This window comes from Emydura macquarii, unplaced genomic scaffold (genome assembly GCF_026122565.2).
Source record: "Emydura macquarii macquarii isolate MOO-44397 ecotype Brisbane River unplaced genomic scaffold, CSIRO-AGI_Emac_v2 contig_1390, whole genome shotgun sequence".
In the NCBI taxonomy this organism is placed as follows: domain Eukaryota; kingdom Metazoa; phylum Chordata; order Testudines; family Chelidae; genus Emydura; species Emydura macquarii.
The window spans coordinates 6916264-6939251 of NW_027131527.1; the positions used below are offsets into that span (position 1 = coordinate 6916264).

The following is a 22988-nucleotide window of genomic DNA, read 5'->3' on the forward strand; positions in this document are numbered from 1 at the left end:
TACAGAAATGCTTTGTACATTTGGAATTCTCTCTAGAGCAGTTCAGTACCATGCAGCTTGGCCCTGTGCATTTGCAGCGGGTATGAAAGTTTCAGAGGAACAAAATACAAATATTAGATTAAATTTCACCAAATAAGTGATTTATTTTCCTGAAAATTAATATAGTGAAAAACAGCAGGCAGGGGAAGATTCTCTGGCCCGCTCTGCTCATTTTGATGGCACAAAGAACGGAAAATCACCTGCGTCTCCCCTGTCGGAACAGGACCACGGAAGCTGGCTCCTGGCACCACCACTACCAACATAACAGGCATGTCAGGCTGGGAAAGAGACATGGCCAATGGAGACTGTTGCTAGCTGATGCAGCTCAGAGCAGCCCAGAAGCTGCTCTAAACTATTACAAGACTATGGGGCCAAGCAAAGAATTAGGGAGCCATAATTGTCTCCTTGATGTGCCCCCCAACATTATTTCACCCTTGCCATTGCTATGTCAAAAATGTATAGTTTAATTTTGAACCACTAATTTTCATTATTGTAATTTAGTAAATTAATCATACAGAATAGTTGTTAAAAGGGAGAAAAATGAGTTAGCAAAACAAATTTCACTATAAGCTTACAAGGCTTTATGTCAATTAATGCATATTCAACTAGAAGATTAATAATTACAGGACATACCTTTTGTTCAGACATTGCTGCTCCCTCCTCTTCCTGGATGTTTGCTCTTGGCTTGCCATCTTCAGGAGTTTTCCAGCTCATCTTCTTCACACTGACAGGCACGGAGGTTTTAGGCTCTTCTGCTGTTGGCTTGCTGGCCTCCTCTAAAGATTTCTGATATGCTGTTAATAATGTTTTCTCTTCAGTGTAGACAGAGCTTTGTGTTTTTGGTTTCAGAGTTTCCTTGTCACTCTGTTTTCCCGCTTTGTTTACAGACTCTTGAACATAAGATTTAGTCTTTACTTCTGTTGTAGATTCTGTGCGGCTTCCATTGGCTTCAACTTTCCCAGCTTCTCCTTTACGATATGAGGTAATAGAATCCCTACATTGGTCACTGCTACAAAAGATAAACAACAGACAATCACACAATGTTCAAATCGCTTTCAGAAATTCTAAACAATTAACTTGCTGTCAAGATACCCATATTCTGTTTGTACTTTTTAAAAACAAAGAAGTTAAGATTTAAATTCAGTATGAGATCATCAAGCTATTTAATAGTCCTTTATTGGGTATAACAGTTTCTGCCTCAGTGGTCCCACTTTTAAAGGTATTGAGAATTTATAGTTCCTACTGAACAATGAAAATCAGGCCACATGTTTTTATTCTAAGCCCTTTCCAGTTTTTTTCTTTTTTTTTTTTGGGGGGGGGGGGGGGGGAGGTGCGGGGGAGGTGAAAAGGAACAAACAAGGCCCACCAATGTGGCCTTATAAACATATGAGATATATACTTACCTGACACTATTGGTTGATTGCTACTTACTACCCTGAAGTTTCTGCCTGAATTTGGTTGTATACCCCAAGATATCACTGATGCTCAAATAATTAGCTCTTTTCTGAGAAAACTACAAAGATGGTAAATAAACCATATCAAGTTGCTAATGAAACAGAATAAACTTCCTGCTAACAAGACATATTACACTTTTAAGTATTCTGTTTGTAATTTATTTAATCAGGTACAATATCTCTTGAATCAGGTACATTTCCCAATGAATCCAATTTATCTCTGGATAAACCATACCAATGTTAGATCATTCCCATTGCAGTATTGAATTTATCACCACTTAAATCATACACCCACTGAAGTCAATGGCAAAATGCCCACTGAATTCTATGAGAGTGAATCTAGCTCTTAATAAGTATCTCAAATGTTCTAAGCCAGATCCTGAAGGTGGTGTAAATTGGTGTTGCTCCACTGAAGGCAATGGAGCTTTGCTGATTTATATCAGCTACGGATTTTGCGATATCACTCATAAAAGGTGCAAATCAAGAGCCCAGGATCCAGCCTAAATATCCAGTTGAGGTGCTTGCAACAGCTGCAGTAGCTCCTTTCAACGTATACAAAATATCACGCATGGGACTACAAAATCTTTCAAGAAATAGACTATAAATGCAAATAGACTTGGATCTGCAAAGCAACTGATCCTTGGAAAACATGTAGGTTGGTATGACAGAAATTATTTCATATAAACATCTTATTTATAAGATTAATGACAAAACTGAAGAATTTGAGATATGGCAAAAATCAACCCCTTGCATGGCTTTGTTTTTCCACAAGTAAGTGAGAGGAACAGAGATTTAGGGAGTGGAGTGGGAATGGACGTGGAGCAGTGCAGGACTCGGCTTTTATAAAGTGTTTATTGACCTAAATGGCATTTGGAGTGATTCCGCCGGCTTCAATGGGCTTTGGATCAGGCTTTTATAGAAAACGTAATCTACATTCAACAAAAGATAAAGCATAATTATCTGGCCCAAACAAGAGAAGGGTATTTTAAAAAAAATTATTTTTTTTTGGACCTTGATGACAGTGTTCCATACTTGTGTAAGAAATGCAAATACATTAAAACCAAGCTATGAACCTGAGTAACTTCAGAGATATTTTTTAGAAATCTAACATCTGGAGGTGAAAATAACATTAAAATGATTTGTTTGAAGACAAACATCTATGGTCCAGATCCTTACCTATCATCGAGCCGATCTAGTAGTTCACCACTTATTCGGCGCCCAGGTGTTGGTGGTTCAACATGCACACTTGATGCCTCACTCTGCCAACCTGTAATTGAAGACATTTCCTGTTCTGCTTGTTGAACATCTTTAAGAATAGACCACACTTTTTCTTCCGTCATCTCCTCAGACTCAACTCCTTCTTCAAGATGAATGTCCTCAAACAGAGTTTTAAGCTTTTCTTCTGTCATCTCCTCATCACTACCAGACTTTTCTCTCTCATGCTGTTCAGTTCTCACTCCTGTTTGACTAGTCTCTTCAATCTGTATTTGTTTTGAGTTCTTAGCATCTTTTGATATCCCAGCATAACTACCAAGATATCGAGGATAATCATTCAGGTCCACTTCCTCCAAATGGCTCTGGCCTACAAACATATCTTTAGTTGTTTCTTCTCTAGGCACTGAGAAATCAGGTTTGCTGTCTTCCAGTGAAGTGTCTTCTTCAATCACCACTGGAGGTCCTGCTGCTGTACCATCTATATTTCTCTGTGAAGTCACTAACACATCACACAGTCTACCAGGAGTTCTAAGGGGTGACTCTATACTAGAGATATCACTAAAGAAATCATCTTGATGGAAAGGGGTGGGTGGCACAAAGCGCAACCCAGTGGGAGTTTCCAGTTCCACTTGAATGGTAGGATAACCTAAGGAAGACAGTACATTTGGACTGACTGGAATGAAATATGGAGCAATAAATAAGAAAACATGTAAAATGATTGATGAATTATATAAAATATGAAAATGAAATGATGTAACCATTTAAGTATGAATGTACGTTTGAAAGATTTATTGGTTTATCCTAAATGGATGCAACAAAAATTAGAGTTGCTAAAATGGCTAGTACATTGCAGCTATTGCTTTTGACTATTTCAGAAATCTATAGTCTGTAAAGGTTTTAATGAATGGTTTTGCAGTCATTTTAACATTTTTATAGGTACAGCACACTGACTCAAGCAAATGGCATAAATGTGGATAGAGTTGGTTGTCCTTTTTTATCTAACAAGGTATTTTGTGACCAAATTATGTAACTATCTCTCTCTTTGATTTGGTTCATGCAAAATTGATTAATATAATCTAAAGGAAGAATCTGATCATAACACAAGACAGCCAGGTTGTTTTGTATGAGGTGTGTGTGGGGTTTTTTTGTGTGTGCAAATATCTACGTCTAAAACAGGTCCACATTTTTTAATAGCCTTGTTTTAAAAATTACACAATACTTACAATATAGTGCACTAGTATTCTCCAATTTAATCATTGTGCCTCAAGAATGTAATTGTTAAAGAACAAAGAATAGAAATGAATCAGTGTGGCTAGGAAAGAATAGTAGATTTTAAAATACAGCAGAATAAAATCTGAAAAAGGGTGTCAGCGAAAGGATTAGAGAACACAAACATCACAGGGAAAGGGAAGAATCTATATAAAAATTTCTGGTACAGTAAAGTTATATAGATGAGAGGATTGTAGTGAGTAAGGAGATCTTGGTGATCTTGGAGACTGAGGCGATCTTGGTGACATGGGTACAATCAGAAACACTGATCAAATAAAGAGAGAAAAGAAAAGATAAGCAATGAAAACATGGGAAAAATCATTCTCAAGGATTAGACTGAATACACACAAATGAATGACAATGAAATGTAAAATTTACATTCCAGTGAATAAATATTAATTCGGCTGAATATTCTAGGAAAGGAAAACTTGTTTGGGGGTTAAATTGACATTGTGGTGCCTGTTGAGGGAGGTGCCTTAACAACAAATTTTCTGAATCAGTTGAGAGAAAGGCAAAGAGCAGTCTGGTCTTGGTGAGGAAAGGAAATTTGAGGAAGGTGAGGAGAAGAGAAGAGGAGAGACAGAAAGTAACTGTGGAAAAGCACATTTTCGTCATAAAAACACTGCTGCGCCGATTAAAAGGCACAAGCAACATTTCAAGAGGAACTTGCTTTAAATGTCAACAGAAAATTATTTCTCCAATGCAATGATTCAGTGACCAACGCAGCTGCTTAGTAATGGAGCACGTATAGTCTAATAGTCAGAAAATCCCAATATAATGCAGGAAGAAGATTAAGACATCAATACATATCTGAAGAAAATATATACAAAAGAGGACATTTACAACAAAATTAAACTAGACTTGTTTTGTACATAAGACTTGAATTATATATAAGATTTTAAAATTGACAGGGTTTGAAATCAAAGAGGAGGTGACTAATGCTGCCAGTGAATCTTAAAGATCATTTATAAAAAGAAACAGCAGTAATTAGTGGCTCCACAGGACTAATACAAAGTATATGTTTGCTTATGGCAGTTCTGCTGTGTAATTAGAACACCACTTGTCCTGCAGTTCTTGAGTTATGATATCTCACTCAAAATTAAGCCAAATTATTCTATAATTACCTTGCATAGCTGTAGGGTGAAAACTATTACACGTCTCCACTTATGTAAAACTGATATTTTCTCATGCAAAAATTAAACTCTCAAGTTTTATATTGCCATTGTATATTTGGAAAATGATGGTTTAATTTCTTAAAGGTCTCAAGTATAAATTATGAATAAATTCATTTGTCTCAAAGCTGTACAATAGTGAATTACAAATTCTTTGCATGTACATTCCATTACTAAACACTTTGTTATTTCTTTTTAAGAGAAGATTTCCTAATGCCTCATATATGGAGATGAGACTGATGGATACCCTTTTTCCTGGTAGTGTGTGGGACAGTATTCCACCATCTACATTACAAAGTCAGTGCATGAGCAACTGTCGAAGTGTATGGATTTGATTTGACAATTAAAGTTGAAAAACACTAAGTGCCTGATCAATTTACACTGAAATTAGTGGGAATAACTTTATTCATGTGTGTATTTTCAGGATCTTACCTTTTGAGACACAAGCTGACATGCTATGAAAGTTGAAAATACTATATAGATGTGTTTTGCATTTCATATTACATTTATGAAATTTAAAAAGAAATAAAGCAACACTAAGTACCATAATTGTGCTATTGGAGAGAAAAAAAACTTTTAAATGAAAATAAACAAATTAGTTATTCACAATTTACTGTCTTTTGAGAAAAAGTCTGTTTATAACACTCTTCTGTATTACTGGACATATTATTTAAGTAATATGTTTGCAGAATTCAATTACCATCAACGGGATCATGAAAAACGTTATTTTCATCTGCAAAACTTCTGGTGCCTGTAATGTTTCCATAATCAAATATTGGTCCTTCCAACAGGGTCACAATATCTATTCGGTTAATTTTTGTCAATACAGAGGTTAAGGCATCAGCTGGAAAATATAATAAGCAAAATGTCAGAAAAAAAAATCAGAAAAAGTTTCAGTCATCTTTGATCTATGTAATTGTTTGCGTCAGTCTCAATCATATTGATTATTTAAAAGATGCTGAGACATATGTTTCACCTAAACACTTTTCTTTGGTTCTGGAAGTTATATTAGCTAGTCTAAAAATCATTCTGTGGCATACTTATATGAGGCATACAATGTCTAGTATGATTCTTCTTCACAAGGTAACTACATTGTTTTTGAATCCATCATTAGAAGCAATATGACTGAGACCAGAGGGTTCCTAAAGGATATATTTCCTTGCTACTAGAACAAAATATCCTTCCACTAAGGATATCATGGTAGACTTTGGAACAACAGATGACTGAATATAAGGCTAATGATCACTACATGTGATGTGCAGTGTTGTTGTAGCCACGTCAGTCTGATGGTATTAGAGAGACCAGGGGGTTAGATAATATCTTTTATTCAGACCAACTTCTGTTGGACAGAGAGAGAAGCTTTTGGATGAGCTCTGTGTAGCTCAAAAGCTTGTCTCACGAACAGAAGTTGGTCCAATAAATGATATTACCTCACCCACCCAGTCTCTCAAATACACGTGATGGTATTTAGATATGGAGAAATCTTGTTGTGAATGACACAGCTCTGGACAGATGGTATTTCTGCAAATGACCCTAAGGTATGGATCCTTTTCACATTCACCCTTATGTTTCATACTTTTATTGTTGATAAATTATAAGACATGCACTCTAAAGATGTAGGGACAGAAAGGGTCCTCCCTGCCTCCCATGGCACAGAAGGACCTGAACAAAATGAAACCAGTGCAACTCAGCTGAAACAGGGACGGGGTGGGTGGGGAAGTTCATACAGAGCATCTCCATCCTGTGCAGGGGTCTAAGAGCAATGATAGAGCACGGCTGGTAGAATCACAATTCTGCAGACTCATTGGCCAAACCCAAACATTGTGGGGCAGGGGGAGGCTCAGCATGTATAATGGTTGCAATAATGGGAACAGGATGGTTCAGCATCCACTCTGAAACCTCTTACAGGGAATTCTGTCCTGCTGACGCATGCGTGCCTCTCCTGGGTACAGGCTGAGCACTTACAAACAGTACACATTCTTCAGCAATTTTACGGACACAACTATTGATAAAGAATAGTTGAAAACTTAAAGAAAAATTATCCTCATTCCTTTTCATATGCTTGGAGAGCAAGAGGCATTCAGAAAACGGATCAGGTCAGTGATACAAGTTGGATCCGATGGGGACAGCTAGGAAGGAGATTTAACTGAGCTAAAGCATTTTGTAGGAATGTATGGATTGGAAAATGGTATAGAACACTATTGTCTTAATATGAAGGCCAAGAAGTGAAGATTTAGCATCTTTCTTCCAATATGCAAGAACTAAAATGAAGTAACTACATAAATAGATACAGTAATTACCAAGTAAATAAATATTATAATTTCTTGAGCCCTAATAAAATATAAAAATAGCTAGAGCAGGAAATGTGTTTTCACAAGTGCTACTTAGAAAAGCTTGATTGTGTTTTCATAATCATGTCCAAATAATCAAGATGATGGGATCTACGTTATTTAGACTATGGCAACATATGGAGTTGTGTATAATTTATAACTGACAATAACTGCTCTGAACTTACTTGTAGCATTTTTCCCATCTCTGGTAACCCATTTTTTTAATAACATGAAACTCTGAGCAATCAGAGAGTTTGGGTTTTCTACACGGATTTGATTAATTTCATCCACAGAAAAATTCAGTTCTCTGGCCAGTTCTATAAAGCAAGAAAAAATATACCATTATCATCATGTCAATTTTATCTTGTTAGTTCTATAAAAGTGAATAGCTTTGTTAGGTCACACAGATGAATTAATGTAATGTAAACAAAAATATCTGACACACAGTTTATAATTAATTTATGAGCTAATTACAACCAGGGACATTGAAACTTCATACTTAAATTTCCAGAGAAAGACATGAAACCATATATTGTAATCATACCCCTGTTATATATTATCATACCTACACCAAGTACACACATCCTTGTAAGGTAAAAATTGTGAACAAAATCTCTGCAGATTGCTGTTTTTAAGATTTTTTAAATTTTGTATGCTGTAATACTTGATATCCAGATATTGGCTTACTGCATATCTCTCTTCATCTGCACTACAGTCACTGATACAAGATGACACAGTACAACTAACTAAGTTTATGAGAGGAGTTGATTTGCATTGCTGTACAGTGTAGAACTGCAGGACTACTACAATTACTGTCATGGGCCTGATTCTCAGAGGTGTTGAACACCTGTAACTGTTGCTGAAGCCATTGGGAGCATCTGGTGTTCAGGGCTTTGGAAAATCAGGACCCCAGGAAATGCCATACTGTACCAGACCAGCGTCCGTCCAGCAGGCTTCCAACCTTTCAACCCATTTGGGCCAAGTATTCCGAGAACAGGATTTAAGGAGAATAAGATTCTTTCACCATTTTAAATAACCATTTACTGATCAATGGCAAGATAATTCTGTCATTAGCACTTCCTGTAAAGTTTCTTCTTTTCACTGAAGATCTATTAAAATGTTTAATAATTTACAACAAACTGATATGGACTCCACTTTTGTGAGACGGAGAGCACCTCCGACAATGTGCACAAGACCCTCAATTCTGAATGATTTCCATGGGAACTGAAGGTACTCAGCCCCTCAAAAGATCAAGTCTGTACAGAACTTGTGATACCTTAACTATAAAACGTGATTTGCAAAAATAATTGCTACGTTCAATTTCAGTATGATAGCATAAAAATTTACCTGTCCAGCTAAGTCCCAGGTGATCAGCTACAATTGCCATCCTTATGTCTGTTCGTTCACATGGACTCTGTGGACCTGTGATTTACAATTTCTTGATTAAAAAGATTTCGTAAAGAAACCTGCAATACTGGACAATAGTTTACTATATTTTAATTTTACCAGGTTGCTGGTGTTTAGATTTTATATTAAAATGATTGCGTGTCTTAATTCCCTACAAAATAATTTCTTTGTCACAGCTTTTATATTTTCATCTGTCTAAGGCCAATGTTAAACTACATGGTGTTGTACTATAATGAAAACGAACATGCTGACAATCTAGCTACTGGACTATACACAAGTTGTTCAATTACTGGTGAAAAACACCACATTTTCTCTACTTTGACAGAATGAAATTTGCTGTCACAAAATAAATCTTTCAAGTCCTGAGTTACATCAATGTCTTTAGCATGCTTCACTAGCTGTCTACAATATAGAATTTGTTTAAAGGAAGAAAGAAGAGTATAAGACAGCACACACAGATGACAATGACAGAATGAGACCTACAGTAAGTCACTTCACAGGCAATCACAACAGTTCATGCACTAGGATCAACAAGTTGAAAGTTTTACAAACTAGGCTTGATCTCCACGAGGTGAGCCATGAGAGCTCCAGAAACCTGACTGCCTTCATTCTCACCAGTCCTTTTACTTCTCCTCCTCTCACTGTCGACCTTTTCAATCTTTGATTTTAAGGATGCTGCCTCTGTTCTCATATCTCTAGCAGACTTCGATGTAATGGAAGGCTGGTAAACTTGAGTAGCTTCTGATAATGATGTATTTCTTGATGAACTGTCTTCTTCATCATCAGACACCTCTGACTGCATCTTTTTCTCTTCATCAGACAGACGATCCACCAGCTTTAATGTCTCACCACTAATCCCCTTAAAATATTCAATAGAATGTTTACATACCTCCCTAAGCTGATTTTTCCTTACTTTAACTGTTGTCACTGTGATGGAGGTAGATCTTACCTTTACTGGTAATTTTGAAGGAAGCTGTTTGATTTTTTCTCTCTCTATCTGCTCTTGCTTTTGCATTGTTGGTGTTTTTCTAGATATAGGTAGATTATTCCTAGGTGTATTTTTTACTGGAATCTTAGATCTTACTTCTAGACATGGAGAAGAATTATTTTGTTTTATTTTGTTGGGCTTACTAGCCTGCCTCACTTTACTCACTGTACTGTTTTGAAGATTATTTTGTGGGAAGACTTCTTTTACTGAACTGGCCTTTATGGGAAGTTTTGATTTTGCTCTAATCCCTACCAACTCTGTTGACCTTTGCTGCTGTCCATGTACTTTTTGCTTCTCTCTTATTTTGTGTTCTTGTGTTGCCCCTGTCCCTTTTCCTGAAGTACTTTTCATTTGGTTAGCTTTCTGTGTGGAACATTTGGGTTCACAATGTTCTTTTAGCTTTACATTACAGGTAATATTATTTGTATGGCTAGTAGATGAATCCAAATTGTTGTTGTTATTAAAATTATCTTTTTGAAAATCAAGTGTTTCTTTTTGCCTACAGCTTGTCTGGCTAGTAGCTGAACTTGTAAACACTGCTATAATTTCATTTTCTAATCCCTGACCACTGGGCATCACAGCTTCTATCTTATCTGTCAGTTCTCCAGGGCCATCTTTCTTCAGAGTCATCGTGGAAGCAGAAATTCCCATTTTAATAGGCGTGCGCAATTTGGGATCAACTTTAGAAGTGTTACCAGTTGTCGATGATTTCTCCAGAGTGTTACTACCAAGTGCTGCTTCCATACAATCTCCACTGGCCTGGATGATGGGTTTATGTTCAACTGATGTTGTTTCTACTTGTTTCTCTAAGTTTGTTTCTACAATGCTGTCCCCTGACTGTGGCTGTGTGATGGCAGTGATTGTATTTTTATCCCCTTCCCCCTTGTCCCCCGACTTCCCTTCAGAAGCATGCTCACCAATCTGAAAAAATTGGAGTCTTTCTTCAACAAAATCCCTCTTGCTCATGTCAATTGCACCACTGCGAGTCATCTCAAACATCTTCCCTTCATGAAATGGGAAGGGGTTGGGTTCACTAGTTGGGGTACTTTCATCCGTTGGAGTTCTGGCTGGAGTTGTATCAGGTGTTGTTGCTTGTGATCTGTCTTCTACTGCCAGACCAAATGGCTTAGCCTCATCATCCCTTGATTTAGTTTCAAACACTTCATCATCTCCTCGATTATTGGACCATGGATCAAAATCTAGACTTTTGGTAGCTACTGTTTTAAAAGGTGTTGCAAATTCTTCATCTACTTTGTAACTGAAATACGTATCTGGAAACACAGTTCTGTCAGGGTGTCTGCCTTCCAAGGTGAAAAACTGTGCACCTGACTTCTGCTCAGTCTTATCTGCATTCTTTTCAGAAGCTGGACCTTTTGAAAGTGGCTTGTCTTCTTCAGCGCCTACCTTTCCTTCCTCCTCAATAACTTCAAGCTTACTTTGGCTAAAGCAACGATCAGTCTGTTTTAATATGCCCTCTGTAGTCCATATATCCTTTTTGGTTTCTACTGCTGGACCTGCAAGTTTAGAATCACTCTCAGTTAAACCATCGTCTTCATCTTGTAAATCATAACCATCAAGAGAGTCAATTTCAGTTGCATCTGTATCATGAGAGAATTCTGCAGTGGTTGCTATGGAACACTCCGTGACAGACTGGTCATTATTCCCATTTTGTGCTACGTCATTCTGGGATGACTCAAGGCCAATGATAAATTCATTAGGTTTTCCAGAACTGAGATGTCCCAACTCTTTCTGGTTCTGATTCTTATCAGAAACTTTAGGTTTTGTGGCCTCTTTCTGGTCATCTTCAACTTCTTTTAATTTAAAAGTATACTTTTTAAATGGAACTGGTTGATAGAGCGATTCATCATCACTAGAGTCACTGGCATCTGCTCCCGTTGGCACTGGGGAAGGTGGCTGTACTCTTATGACTGGTTCAGCCAGTTGACATTTGTCGTGTTCATCTTGCAGATTTACTTCTATCATCTCCATTTCACTCTCAGAGGAATAACGATGCTTCTTTTCTGACTCAGCTTGATCTGCATCTAATGGTGGAGGAGGTGGGAATTCAATGTAGGCAACTCTGTTACTTTTGGGTCTTTTGTTAGAGTCTTTGTTTATATTATTCGGCAATATTTTGTCAATTTTTGGTACTTCCACTGCTGTGTGTTTTATAGAGGTTGACTTAGCCTCTGCTTCCTCTTCTGATTCCTCAGAAACCTCAGGTATGGGACTGGGCTTGCCTGGTATATAAGCTATTAGTGAGTCAGGTGTTTTAGATGTAAACTCATAACTCACTTCCTCTGAGCTGGGTGTTTCTGGTGTTAAAGGGCTTTTCCCAGAGCTATCTATAAAGGATACTTGTTCTAATGTATCATCTTCTGGACTACCTTGTGGAGAAGGTGGTTGTTTTTGCTGTCTAGCTGTATAAAATGTCCCCCTAGTCTCCTGTACAGTCTTACTTTCCTGACTTACTATTTTTTTTACATTTCCTTGTTGCACCTCCTTTTCATACTGCTTTCCTACTTGAACAAAACTGACATAAACTGGCAAAGTCTTTATCTCTTTCATTCCCTCACTATTTACTAACGGTGCAATTTTATCCAAGTAATCAATGGGACTAGGGTCAAATACCTCACTTGAAGGAGATTCCTTTCCAGGACTAAATTCTAAAGAATCAGGTGATTTGCTAGGGGATATATCAGTTTCCTCCACAGGAGGACTTAACCCTATGGAACCTTGTTGTTTGGTAACTTTAGTGATTTTTGAATGTTTTATTTTTTCATCTTCTACATAAGCAAATTCTCTCTGAACTTGCTCTTTAATCACAGTTGACTGGGACATTTTAGCTGACAGTTCATATACTGAGTTTTTTGACTGATCATGAACACCATCAAGAATGGTAGGAGATGACATTCTTTTCTCTGCAGCAATTCTGATTGGAATATGGGACATAGTCAATTCTTTTCTTTTTGAAGTTTTATCCGTCATTTCATTGGTGTGTTCCCCTTCTCTGACAACAAACTCTCTGTATAAAACTTTTTTTGATGGAGATTTTACAATCATTTCCTTCACCTCTTTTGAATGAAATCCATTTGTTGGCAATTTGTGTTCACTCTCTGTCACAGTAATACATTCACTCTTTTTGTTAGTTTTAGTCTCAGCATGGTCAACATGGTTTTCTTTTACCATATCTTGAACAAGTACATGGGAAAGTTTTTCTTTTTCTGTTTTATGGTTAGAAGCTCCAGGACTTTCCCATGTTCGATAGATTTTTTTGTCCCAATGTCCCTTAGCTGGTAAGTCTGAGCTATATGCCAAGTCTTTAGCTTGCTGTTCAGAAGTATATTCTAGCAGATTTTTACTTGATGTATCAGTGCTCTGTTTCTGTTCCTCTGAAGCACAAATGTCTTCTATAACTTTTACTTTTCCTTGGACATTATCTTCTTTCAATTTCATAGTCAATTCTTTTTGCAACGATATATTTCCTTCTGTCAGATCTATTTGCTTTGGATGCTTTTCTCTTGCATAAAACTGATACACTGGTAGTTTGCTTTCTTGTAATTTTTTTGCTGGAATTTTGGATTGACTGTCCTGCTTTTTTTCTTCTTGAGATAGGTCTTTAGTCCTTGGACTTATACTTTGTTCAAATTTAAGTCTAATGGAATTAAGTTTGGATTGTTTTAGCTGAAATCCAGTCTGTGAAGCTTCAGTTGTTTTAGTCTGTTGAGCATTTCCTTTCTGTTCCATAATTTGTTTACAGTCCTCTGTTTGTTGAGCAAGAATCCTTCTTTCAGGACTGCTGGGCAGACTTGCTGCTCTTCTTGCATCGGCTTTTGGAGAGCATTTTCCATCAAGCCCATACTGCTGCATTTTACTCCAGTCATTACTCGATGTCATTGATTCAGTAAGCAGTATCTTTTCAGGGCTGCTGCTGGCAGAGCTATGACTAGAATGCATTTCTTTGCCATTTTTTTTATGTTGCTTTTTCTCTGGAGATTGTAGCTCATCATTCAACTTTTCTGTTTTGTCCCGAAAAAACTGTGATACTTCAGTCAGTTTTTCTTCTGCCTCCTTAACAGTCCTGTCCACCCTGTCTTCATACATCATCTTTTCTCTACCTCTGTCTAATCTGTCCTCAGTAAAGCGCATCCACATAGCATGTTTTGGACTACTAACATCTCCAGTGTAGTGTAACACTGTCACTTTATCATAATGCTCATCTTTAGACATTTTACCTACACCATTTTCAGACACATCTTTACAGATTTTGGAGAGAATTTCTTTTTTGGGGGCAGTGGCTACTTTTTCTCTGCATTGTTTATCAGACCCCTGTAACTCTGAACTAAGGGGTAGAGCATGGTCAGTAACTGACTCCTCAGTATCAGAATGAGACACATCTAGCTTTTCTGAAAGAAGCATTTTCTCAGCAAACCTGTAAGACTCCCCTCTTAATTCTGACAACTCATCATCATGATATTCTATTGAGTGTTGACTCAAAAGTTTCAGTGTTTTGTAAGAGTCATCAGACATGAGTTGAGCTGAACTAGGGCGACTGTCTTCTTCTTGAGACACAGGAGTATTTACTCTAGAAGATTCCAGATAAGAAGGAAGAGACTCTTCAGCTGTTAGTTCTTCTTCTTCTTGCTGACCTTGTTCATCCGAACAAGGAAAAGTATCATGTTTTTCCAAACCTTTTAAGTTAATATCTCCCCGAGGTAAGTCTTTCTGATACACATACATTTCTTTTTCTGGATGCTTTTTTGTTTCTCTAATAATGACTTCAGTAGGTTCAGCTTGATTACCTTTTTCAATATGGACCTCTATTATACGCTCCAGTTTGGGTTTCATTTTGCTGTCCTTCTCTGCATGTTGTGGTGAAGTTTCAGCAGACTTGCTAACATCTGATGTTACTGATGATTTATGTTCGAACAGACCGGCCAGTTCTTTGGAAGGATCACGTCCTGATTGAAAGGCTTTCATTATGTCATGAACAGACATTGTTTCCTCAATTCTTTCCGAGGTACTTTCAGTGCATGGAGGTTTATGATAAACCATTCTAGTTGTAGTAGTGATGTGAGTTTCTTCTTTCACCCGGACACCTTTGTTAAGAACACACTTGTGGTCATCTTCTTCACTGCTGCTGGTTTTCATTTGAAATGCTTTAACCTTTTCTTTAATAGACCCAGTATGTTTTTGTTCCAACTCCATTAAAGTAAGTGCAGGTTTCAATGATGGTAGCTCCTCTGTTTGCTGCTCTGGAATCTCTTCTGATGATGGTTCATAGCTGCGGATAACATGAACTACTTCAGTTCTTGTTTCGGTAATGACAGGAGGGATGGGAACCTCATGGAAAAGTGGTTTTGGCCCTGTGCTTTCAGCACTTTGTGGGGCTGAAGGTGTTTTTTCACTTCTTGTTTCAAAGCCACTGTCAGACAAAGGACTTTTATCTTGGTCATGTTGAGAAAAATCATCTGGAGACTCTAAAATGGTATCTGTTCCAAAAAAGGAATCTGCAATTTTACACAGTTCTTTTTCTGAAGTAGAAGGCCTCATGGAGGGTGGAGGCATTTTAAGTTTATGTTCCTGTAAAGCAATGGCTGGTTTTAAAATCCGTTTTTGTCTCTCTTCATCTTTTTTCCCCTCTTCAAACTTGTACTTTATGTTTGCTAATGAACTACTACCAATATCGTTTGTTAGATAATCAATAACTTTAGTCAAATTATAATCCTTTTCAGACATGGCTTTAGCTTTAATTTGCACTTTTTCTGGAACAGGATGGCATGTTATAGCTTGCTGTTTTGCTTCTTCAATCTCTTCTGTACTGAATTCTACCCATTCATCTTCAGATAAGTGCCCTTTATCAGTTTTTGATACTCTGGTCGACCCTTTATTTTCTAAACACACATCTTTTTTCAGTATCTCACTAACTTTTACCAAGTCTTCTTTTACTTTCTCAACAATTTTAAAGGGCTCTTCATCATCAATTCTACCCTCTTTTGTTAGTTCAGGATGGAATGGCTTGTCCTCCGTTACATCCGTCTGCAATATTGCAGTCATCCTTATTAGGTCCTCTTTCATTTCAGCAACATCTTTCAATATCTCCTGACTGGAGGATAAAGAAGAAGGTGTAGACAATTTAAGAGCAGAGGGTGCTAAAAACAAGGATGATTTTATAGGAGATGAAGTTCGGTTAAAGTGAGGCTGTGTACGTGCCTCTGTAGTCAACGTTTTAATAGGTGATAGTAATGCAGCTGCTGATTTTGTAAGTGAAGACTCGGGAAGCTTCTTTAATGCTGGTTCAGACAAAACATTGACTAGAGAATATACTGGCACTGTTATTGTTGATGAAGTAACTGATGAGGTAGTTGCAGATATTGACCCAAAAGATGTATATAATGCACCTGCAGAAGGAGTTCTTATTGACTGAAAAGCAGATGGCGTTGAAGACACAAATGCCCTGAGTGGAGAGAATGGCACTGCAGTAGTGGTTGGAAACACTTTCTCTCCTGTATCAGTGGCTGCATTAGCAACACAACTTGCCGAATTTGTAACCACAGAGATCTTGTCTTGAAATGTAACTGCAGCTTTGGATCCAATAATTAAATTGGCAGAGGATGGATATTTCAGAGGTGACATGGATCCATTAACCAATGCTACATCTGTAGGCCCAGATGCATGTTTCACAGGTGATGAGAGAGATGGAGTCATCATGACTTTAGATGATGAAACAGCATCAACTGCTGACTTAGCAGGAGACACCACTGACTTTAAAGGTGAAGTTACAAGGGGTGATGCTGATGTGATGATAGATTTGAATGGCAAACTTGAAGAATACATGTTAATGTTCGATTTGGGGGATGCTGGAGGCGTCATGGTAATGGATGATCTCTCCAGAAGAGACCCTGCTGTAGTCACTGGAGATGTCCGAGAAGGAAATGTTGAAGTGGATGCCATCCCTTTTAAATTAGTGGCTTCTGTTACTGCAGGAGCTCTGACAAAAGAACCAGAAGAAACTTGGATACTATAAGGAGGCTGTGATACAACTGTTTTTATTGGTGAAGAGATTGTCCGAAATGATCTAATTGGAGATGCTACATCACTAACAGATTTAACTGACGAGGTAGTAGAAGCTCCTAATGTGGATTTGATTGGAGAAGCAGAAGAAACAGACCATATTGATTTTAATGGGGAAGCTGTAGGAGTATTGGAGGAAGAGCTTGATAGGGAAGTGAAGCCTGATTTGGTTTGCCCAGGCACTGTAATTGGAGCTGTTGTCCATGACTGATATGGTCTTGTTGAAAAGAATGGCTTGTATGAATAAGTAGCAGGTAAGGATCTTGTTGCTCCTGCACTCCGTTCAACTGTTTCTTAAAGTTTTAAATCAAAATCAAACATAAAATCAACAAAAATGATTGAAAAACAGAGAGACCAGAGAAGAAAATTGGTCAGTAAATGTTGTAATATTACAAAAAGCAAGTACAATTGTTTGTATGAATAGGCAAAAAGAACAATTAAAAAGGAAAAAATAGGAATGAGCCAGATAATTATGACTGAACCAAAATAAAAAGCAACATGAAATGAAAGACAGTAAGCACATTGCAACCAAATCTGCAAACAATGGAAAACAGAAAACACAAAAGGAGGAATCCATAATGGTAAAAATATGACCACAATCAAAATTCTTCTCTTACTTCCTATTGACTTTCTGATGTGCTAATTTTGAAATATTAATCTCAGTTCCATTTTGCCTGTATAGGTACATCTTGGCTTTGTGCAACTATTACAATTATCCTTTTAGTAATTTCTATTGTTCTATCCTTAGTAGTATCATTAAACACCATATATTGTACCTATATAAAACAATGTAAACTTGTGTAGAATGACATTAAAGCTAAAATCCTTTTTGAAAACCACTCAAAACTATTTCATGCAGAATCCAAAATACCTTTAAGTGACAGGCAATTGATGTGCAAACTGTGAAGCAACTGGAATAAATTGAAATCTTTATCTCCCATGCACAATTCGTATATGCTTCACGCTCATAAAGCCAATAAGAGCAAGAACTTTTCTGAGTCAAGAGTTAAAAAAATAAATAAAAAGGAACCTTTGCATTTTTTTTCATGCGATATTCCTTTTGTTTGGTTAAACTAAAGTCAAACTTCAAATGAAATGATTTTAAGAAGCATTTGTCATACATGAAAAATGGAAAATATGATTTATGATAAATGTGAGCAAGCAAAGCAACTAAAACACTTTACTCATGCACAGTATACCATGTCAAAACAAGCAAATGGAGTAATACATTTAATATGCTATATTATGCACAACATGTAAACTTTACAAAATATTTTCATAAGAGGCATTTAAAAGAAGAGTACACTTTTTCTACAAGATGCAGTGTCTGGTTCCTTTTGAGGAGATTTCTCTTATGAGCTCAAAGAAAGACCTGTTCATTACATTTCTCAAAAGGTAACATTAGAAAAGAACTTGAGGAACAATATGCTAAGCAGAGATGATCTGGCAAGGACAAATCTGTTAACTACAAGCATAGGGGCTGGAACTAAGAGTGTTAGCGCACCTCTGGCTTGAAGTGGTTTCCATCATATACAGACTTTACAGTTTGGTTCAATGGCTCTCAGCATTCCTACTTTAAAAATTGTTCCAGCACCTCTGACTACAAGCAGCTCCCACCCCCTCAAAAAAGGCACAATTTATTCACAGGCATTACAAACCAAATAAGCAGGGGAAGCCAGATTTTGAAGGCACTGGCTGAAGGTACCAATCCAGAAGGCAGTATTTCTGGGAATGACATTCAGAGAGTTCATCCACAAATAACTAAAATAATTTTTAGACACAATCTCTTTACTTGGCGTTAGAAATGGAGCTAAAACATCCAAACACTCTACTCTGCACACCTTTGTCTGTTGTTAGATTGACAATTTATCAAACCTGTTTGGCCTGTCTTATAATATGACAATAATTCACTGTGGAAGAAACAAAATAAGACTTATATAAAACTACAGAAGGTATGTCACAGAAGCTTATCCAAAAAGATACCACAGGCCCATATCCCATAATGAGAAAATGTGTTGCTCCTATAAATACCTAGCAAAGGCCTGTAGATTCATTGACTAGGTAATGCTATTGTAAGTGTTAGAACGTTTCGGTTGAAGAGAGCTTGAATATTGGGCATTACTGGCACAGTTTATTCCAAAAGACAGCCACTGCAGGCATACTGATATAAAGCATTTTAAAAGTAAAGCCTGAATGCTCATTACTCTATCATTTCCACTCTCTGAAAACTTCATTAAATAAATTCTATCACAGTGATTTATTAGGAGTAGCTGCCAAGGTTTACCAAAAGTTCATGCAGTCACAAATCCAAAAAATACTAAGCCAAGGCAATAGTGAAGTACAGAAATGAAATCAAAATAATTTGGTCTACACTTAAAGCATCTGTAAATGCCACTAGCCTCTTGGTATGTTTTAGCAGGACAGTCCTACCACTACAATTTAGTGAGACAATAAAACCAATAACAGTTTCTTCTAACTGCAAATATTATTTTCTCCATTACATCATGTATTCAGATATTTTTAAAATGCCTTGTCTATACTTCAGGAAAAAAGGACTGGGCCAAGGACTGCAACCTCATTGACTCAGTTACCGGCATATATTATAACTGCATGGCCTAGAAAAATATGGCTTTATTACTGATTTTTAAAAAATAAAAAACTGAATGATGTCATTTTCTAAGTGGAATAGCATATTTCAGAGAGTGCAGTTGTTTTACATACCTGAATTTCCTGGTTACTGAATTAATTTGGCCTTTAGCCTCATGCCCCAGTATGCACATGAGATGCGGTAGTCTGTTACCTAATACATATCCTGTTGTGTGTTATTCTCACTTGCTGCTGGTGAATGGAAATGGTGACTGACTACATGTAGGCCTGCCCAACAGAATGAAGTTCTATTCACAATTTACTTGAAGCATATAGTCAGGCTAGCGACCAGATTATAGTGCTCCCTATTCTGCCTGATACACCTGTATAGGGCAGAACAGAATTCCTTTGATCAGTGCTTTCTCCCTGCTTTAAATATAAGTAGAACACCTCAGCAGTGAAATACCATGGCTTCTTTCGCACAGACTCTGGAAGCAGGGGTGGAGAAAAAGAGTCCACTGAAATCAGTGGGAGTACTGCTGTTAACTTCACTGAAAGTAGGTGCAGGTCCAGACTGAATATCTTCTCTTTTTCCAGCAGTCAGAGAGAAGTGAGGAAAGAAAAAACTGGTGCTCCCTATATCTGTGCAGATGGGGAAAGGAGTGAGAGGGAGAAAAGCCAATATGAAAATGACCCTCCCACACCCAAGTTGAAGGACAACACTCTGGTGGGAAGCCACTGTAAACCTCTCTAGCAGCCAGGATAGATGGTGGCAAGGTATAGTGTGCTGGGCCTACCACCAGTCTGTTTTCCTTGGTGCCCCCTGGCAGTTCTTAATCTTAATATCACCTTCTGCCTAGCAGGGTTTTTTCCTCCTCTGGTTACTTGACCTTATGGATTTCTGTCTGCTGACCAGTCTTGATTTTTGAGGTCAGACATCTCCTTTGGAGGTGAAAATGATAAAAGTGAAAAGAAAGCAAAACAAGAACAACATTTTCCTTTCCAAACTTCTGGGAAAATATACTTGAGTTAAAAATCTGGGGCAGATCATCTGCCATTCTGAAAATCAATAGGTGCTGGAATATTAAAAGAATGAACAGAGACTTTTATAGCTTGATTAAATCCTTCCTCCATTCTTGGATTACAACTTAATGTAAGGTTGTTTTTTTTCCCCGTCTCTTTTCACTACTGTGACATTACTTTTGGTAAATCATTAAGATTTATTTTAATTTGGCATGGGGAGCCAGTTGAAAAAGACATATACAAGCTCCAAACTCCACAGCCAAACCTTTTCTTCTATCTCTTAATTCCCAACCAACCCTGGAGGATACCTCAGAGTCCACTGTGAGTCTCAGCTAGTCTGGTAGTCTCTTAAGGGCCAGGTGCTGTCATCAGATCTCATATACTTCAGGTCTTCTCTAGTGTCTGAGAAGCACAAAGCATTCTGGAGCACCTCTGGCCTCAAAACCGCACAGAGCTCTCAAGACCATTAAACAGCAGCCACCAGCAGGAATGACCAGACTTGATGAGATGTGTCAACGGATTTTATGAAACTATATTGAAGAGCCTATTGGAGTTCAGGGAATGAGAAGTTTGGCTGTTGGAGGAGGAGAGAAAAACACGAAAATGACCACATTCTGATTGGGGGAGGGAAGGAAAGGTTGTCAGAGACATTCTTGTATTTAAAGGGAGAAAAGGAAGCAGGGCCATGGAGCAGATCAAGGAGATGGGAGAAGAAGAGAAAGGAATGAATGGATAGAAGGAAATAAAAAGGCTCTATGGAACATGGGAAAATGGGAAGAGAGGAAGAAGATATAAAATATGAAGGAGCACAAATAAACTGAATAAGAATCCAAACATTTTAGCATTTATCTGAAAGAAACCCTCCAACCCCACTGAGTTTTGCCCATTTCTCTATCTAATGCGTCACTGTGATACAGCTAGATTTCATTAATTAACATTTGGAAGGGAGGAGGCACAGACTGTCTTTTGGAAAATACTTTGCGATTCAGTTGCCCTTGCTATGGCCAATAAATTGTATGGCTTTTTTATGATTATTTTTTTATTTACTTTAACTGGAGTATGCTGCTTACCAGCAAGGATTCTCCAAGCTTTCTCAACGCAGAAGCTCCCAGACCATCCAAGAGATTTGCTACCGAAAATTTTTCTGTTGATTTTTTTCAAATGACACTAAATACAACATTTATAGAAAAAATGTCTCTTCTTATTAAAGTTGGGTATATATGGTATTAGTAGGTTTGTTATGGAACTCACTCATTCCGGGCTCAGTCAGATAGCTGTAACGCTTACGTAAAGCAAGAGAGACAAAGCTCTGACGCCGGTCTGTTTTCTCCGTCTGCAACAAAACACACTTTCACTTGGTATCTTTCAAACATTGAGAACAGCTTGATTATGATACCTCAGGATAGTGAGCTAGATCATAAACACCCATACAAGGGAATAAGAATCCACCCTTACAGCTTGATGAGGGTGCACAGGAGAAAGCAGGGCTTACATAGCTGCATTTCCCTCTTCAGAGCAAGTGGGAAGGCAGTGGGCAAAGCCTTGGCTCCATTTCTGTTTGCTGGACAGTGCAACTAAGCCATTTCTGAGGAGAGGGGTAGTAATCAACTGGTAATACAAACCAGCAGTAAATTACTAATCCTCTGGAGGAGGCAGGAAGCAGGACAAGAATTGTAATTAGAGGGAAATGTCTGAGGTACAATGTGTTTCCCAGGTATACTTCTGAGATGGTGCTGCTTACACAGTACACTTAGCTCAAGGCACAGTCTAGCCCCATATTGCCTCAATATGATAATATCCCACTGTCTTTTAGTCATCTCTTTCATAATACTAAAAATGGCACGATTTAATTTTTCTGTAAAATAACCACCTTTGGCTAGAAACAGAAGCATCAACATAAAAGACTACAGATATAGACATAAAACATTAATAAGAGTATAATTTAGGCTTTCCCAACATTAATCTGTCTTGAAAGCACATAAATCACAATGTACGCTTGCTTTAAAGTGAGTACATTAAGGACAAAAAAGGCATGAAAGGGGATTTTATTTTTAATATGCATAAAACGCAGAGATGTATATTAGAAAGCAGAATACAATTGCTAACTAGTAAGTTGCATAATAAGTTACTGTGTCCAATGGCATAGTAGTTACTGTGGTATTTTTCAGGTCTATTTATTAATATTTATTAATATTAAAAGTCCTTCACAGAAACCAGTTCACTTGATTATGTCTCCAAAATATTTATTTGGAAAGAAAACTATTGATATGCCTATAAAATAACTCACCAGGCACAAGTCATATGAAAACCAAATGACATGGTTATCTTTTTTAAATGTATTGGACTCTTATTTGATTTTAGTCAGCAGGTGGCTAATGCTATTTATTAGCAGTTGGAAACAGAAGGTTATACAGAAGGAACTCTTTTGCTA

The 22988-nt window shown here is 37.4% G+C and overlaps 1 protein-coding gene across 7 annotated transcripts in view; it reads right to left on the reverse strand.

Moving 5' to 3' along the window:
* ANK3 (ankyrin 3) overlaps positions 1-22988 on the reverse strand; it is a 399852-nt gene that overhangs the window by 21842 nt on the left and 355022 nt on the right. For 5 of the 7 annotated variants that reach the window (XM_067552551.1, XM_067552554.1, XM_067552552.1 and 2 more), the window contains 6 exons: positions 21809-21890; positions 8827-8901; positions 7665-7796; positions 5850-5993; positions 2670-3354; positions 673-1048 (listed from right to left, as the gene is read on the reverse strand). In XM_067552551.1, coding sequence (XP_067408652.1) covers positions 673-1048; positions 2670-3354; positions 5850-5993; positions 7665-7796; positions 8827-8901; positions 21809-21890 — 1494 coding nt within the window. Of the gene's footprint in view, positions 1-672; positions 1049-2669; positions 3355-5849; positions 5994-7664; positions 7797-8826; positions 8902-10791; positions 17242-21808; positions 21891-22988 lie in introns of all 7 variants that reach the window. The other 2 variants (XM_067552555.1, XM_067552556.1) reach the window with 2 other exon arrangements.